This window comes from Apteryx rowi, unplaced genomic scaffold (genome assembly GCF_003343035.1).
Source record: "Apteryx rowi isolate R43461 unplaced genomic scaffold, aptRow1 scaffold_315, whole genome shotgun sequence".
In the NCBI taxonomy this organism is placed as follows: Eukaryota; Metazoa; Chordata; class Aves; order Apterygiformes; family Apterygidae; genus Apteryx; species Apteryx rowi.
The window spans coordinates 260750-264339 of record NW_020449586.1 but is presented as its reverse complement, the minus strand read 5'-3'; the positions used below and the strand labels follow the sequence as shown (position 1 = coordinate 264339).

General features: G+C 66.7%; 1 protein-coding gene across 1 annotated transcript in view; it reads right to left on the bottom strand.

Moving 5' to 3' along the window:
* ATP6V1B1 (ATPase H+ transporting V1 subunit B1) overlaps positions 1–3590 on the bottom strand; it is a 9623-nt gene that overhangs the window by 1565 nt on the left and 4468 nt on the right. The window contains exons 5-11 of the mRNA XM_026070607.1: positions 3511–3590; positions 2985–3078; positions 1884–1961; positions 1421–1560; positions 1115–1314; positions 855–978; positions 498–664 (exon numbers count right to left, since the gene is read on the bottom strand). Coding sequence (XP_025926392.1) covers positions 498–664; positions 855–978; positions 1115–1314; positions 1421–1560; positions 1884–1961; positions 2985–3078; positions 3511–3590 — 883 coding nt within the window. The remainder of the gene's footprint in view (positions 1–497; positions 665–854; positions 979–1114; positions 1315–1420; positions 1561–1883; positions 1962–2984; positions 3079–3510) is intronic.

The window sequence follows — 3590 nt, the reverse complement described above, 5'->3', positions numbered from 1 at the left end:
GGCACAGGGAGGAGCAGTTTTCCTTGGCCCCGGGGCAACAAAATCCTGCTTTGGGCTTGCACGCGTGTGCACACACATGTGTGCATGCACACATATGCACATGCACGCACATGTGCATGCACACACACTTGCACACATGCATGCATGCACGAATGCATGCACCCACACACACCCCCAGTTTTGAGGTCACCCAAAACACGTTCTCCAGCCAAACGCAGCRTACTGCTCCGCTCGGGGAGGCGCACAGGGACTGCTCGGGGGGAAAAAGCAAGCCAGGAACTTGCTCTATAAAAGCCTCCCAAATAAAACCACGAAAGGTCCCACGAAACCCCCTCAAACGCTTGGGCATTCGCGCGCTCTCGCCCTGCCGCCGAGGCCGATAAGCTCCTTTCCCCGCAGCGCACGAGGAGCCGCGCCAGCTGGCTCCCACCCGGCACCTGGGGACGCAGGCGCGGGAGCAGGGGCGCAAAGTGTGTGGGGGGGGGCCTGCAGCCGTCAGCCTGTGCCGCTCACCATCGTTGGGCATGGTCAGGATGGGGATCTGCGTGATGGAGCCGTTCCTGCCTTCCACGCGCCCGGCCCGCTCGTAGATGGTGGCCAGGTCGGTGTACATGTAGCCGGGGAAGCCGCGGCGCCCGGGCACCTCCTCTCTGGCCGCCGAGACCTGCGGGACGGGACAGGACGGGGGGCTGCGTCGGGACGGGGAGCTTCCGCATGGAGCCGCGTGCCTCCGCCGGGGGCAGCATCTCCGCAGGGGACTTGCCCCAGGGGAGCAATGCAAATGCAATGCAAAAAAGGAGCCGTTGCACCCGTCCGTGCAGGATGGGGCTGGGGGCGGGAGGGGGGGTGCTGACCTCCCGCAGCGCCTCGGCGTAGGAGCTCATGTCGGTCAGGATCACCAGCACGTGCTTCTCGCACTGGTAGGCCAGGAACTCGGCGGTGGTCAGCGCCAGCCGCGGCGTGATGATGCGCTCGATCCTGCAACGGGGGCGAAAGGACCGGCCCCGTGGCATCTCCTAAATCCCATTCCCACCCGGAGAACCCCCTCACCACGAGGCCACCAAGCTGCCAAATCCCAGGGCATCTGGGCTCGGGGGGTCCCGCGCTCACTCACGTGGGGTCGTTGGCCAGGTTGAGGAAGAGGCAGACGTTCTCCATGGAGCCRTTCTCCTCGAAGTCGGCCTTGAAGAAGCGGGCCGTTTCCATGTTCACCCCCATGGCGGCGAAGACGATGGCGAAGTTGTCCTCGTGGTAGTCCATCACGCCCTTGGACTTCTTCACCAGGCCGGCCTGGCGGCAGATCTGCGCGGCGATCTGCAGCGGGAYGGGCACTGGGTTGGGGGTCGCGCCGGCATCCCGCACCCCCCCCTCCACTCGGCGGGCGGATGGGGAAACCGAGGCACGGGGCGAAGCGACCCACCTCGTTGTGGGGCAGGCCGGCGGCGGAGAAGATGGGGATCTTCTGGCCCCGGGCGATGCTGTTCATCACGTCGATGGGCGAGATGCCGGTCTGGATCATCTCCTCGGGGTAGATGCGGCCGTGGGGGTTGATGGGCTGCCCTGCGGCGGGGAGGCAGCGCCGAGCGGCGCCCGATGCCCATCGTCGGAGGCGAACGCGGCTTTGCGCCGGCGTCCGGCTGCATCCCTGCGTGCTCCGAGGGGATGCGGCTGATCCGGAGCGCGTCCCTCCGCTGGCATTGCCACCCAAAGGGGCCGGGGCTGAGCCCGCACCGCCGCCTGGACGGGGTGCCGCGCTGCCCGTGCACGGAGCCGGGAGCAGCCTTTGGGATCCCCCCCCCTCCCCGTGCGGAAGCGGGGTGCTCGGCGCCTAAGGGCGAGCGGAGAAACGGCCGCCCCCGGGACCGCGGAGCCCCCGGCCTCACCGTTAATGTCGAGGAAGTCCTCGGCCATCACCGGCGGGCCGCTGTCGATGGGCTTCGCGGAGCCGTTGAAGACCCGACCTGCAAAGCCGAGGACAGGCACGTTCCCCCCCTACCCCGCGGCCGCGGCAGCCCTTCGGGGGGGGGGGGGGAACGGTCCGGGTCCCGAGCTGCGGGAGGGGGACATTCGCGGAAAAGCACAGCTTTGGGATGCTCGGAGGCAAATCCCACCAGGACATATCCCAGGGGGAGGGATTTCCCCCCGGCGCTTCCAGCTCCGGCCAGAGCGGACGCCTGCAACGCCGCCGGGGCTTTCTAAGGGGGAAAACCCTAGGAAGAGCGAGCACCCAAGGGTGCCACGGGACATCCCCACTGCTGCAGGTACCGCACTGGGCATCGCTGGGTACCGCACTGGGCATCACCGGGTGCCACATTGGGCATCGCCGGGTGCAAACGAGGGGACCTGGCACCCAGCACGGCCGTGGGAACCTGCAGCCTTGCCGGTGCCAGCCGGGAGCGAGCGTGGGTGACACGCTCAGGAGCACCCAGGTCCCCGGGGAGACCTCTCAGTGCCACCCAAGCCACCGGCCGTCTCCTTTCCCTGGGGGTGTGCAGGCAGGGTGACACCAGGACCTGCATCCCTGCGTCACCCTGCTGGGCTCCGGGTGGGGGGGGACGAGGCTCCGAGCAGCCGGCTCCACGGGGGTCCCCGGGAGGGGGAGATCTGCCCCGCGTCGCCCAGCATCAATTAAAAACACCAATTAAAAAGCCACGTCCTCCCTCCCTCCCTCCCCACGGCAGAGCCTTCGGGCCACTGCTTGGATGCTTCTGCCGTGACTGTGATGAGTTCTCCGGGCTCAGCACAGGCGTGGAAGATCCTGGGAAGCCCCTGGCTCTTCTCAGCTCAAAATAGTAATAATAGTAATAATAGTAATAGTAATAATAATAATAATAATGTGACCGCATGCTGCAGGTAACACGGGGCTGAGCGCCATCAACACAGAAGCGACCAACACCAGCGCAGCACCAGGCCGCCGGCCCCCAAGCCCCTTGCACCACCCGTGCACCGAGATGCGCCCGTTCTCAGCCGGGAGCGGGGCTCACCAAGCATGTCTTCGGAGACGGGCGTGCGGAGGATGTCCCCAGTGAACTCGCAGGAGGTCTGCTTGGCATCGATGCCCGAGGTGCCCTCAAACACCTGCGGAGGAGCCCGGGGACGAGAGTGGCGATTAGTGAGGATGAAGGGCAAACGGCCCGCCGGGGAGGAYGGGACGGGATGGGATGGGAGGGGACGGGTTGGAAGCAGCGGAGGGGAAGGGAGCATCGCTGCCGACCCCCGGCCCCCCGCGGCACTTTCCCTGCCCGTTAGCGCAGCAGCTCCGGGGAGGCGGATTTGGGGGCCGGAGCGGCGCACCTAGCGGAGACGGGCAGCCAAAGGCACTTCGATCCGTATAATATTTGACGCTGCTTGGAGGAATTAACCTCCAAGGCCACTGCTTTAATTAGATCCGCGCGGCCCCTCGGAGAAGCAGCCCCGGCCCGAGGTGCCCCTGCAAAAGGGGCTTGTGCTCGGAGGCGCTAAGGGGATTAAGAAGTGGGGGGGGGGGCCGCATCGGGGCGCCGCGCTCACCTGCACGATGGCCTTGGAGCCCAGCACCTCCAGGACCTGCCCGCTGCGGCCGGTGCCGTCGGGCAGCGTGAAGTTCACGA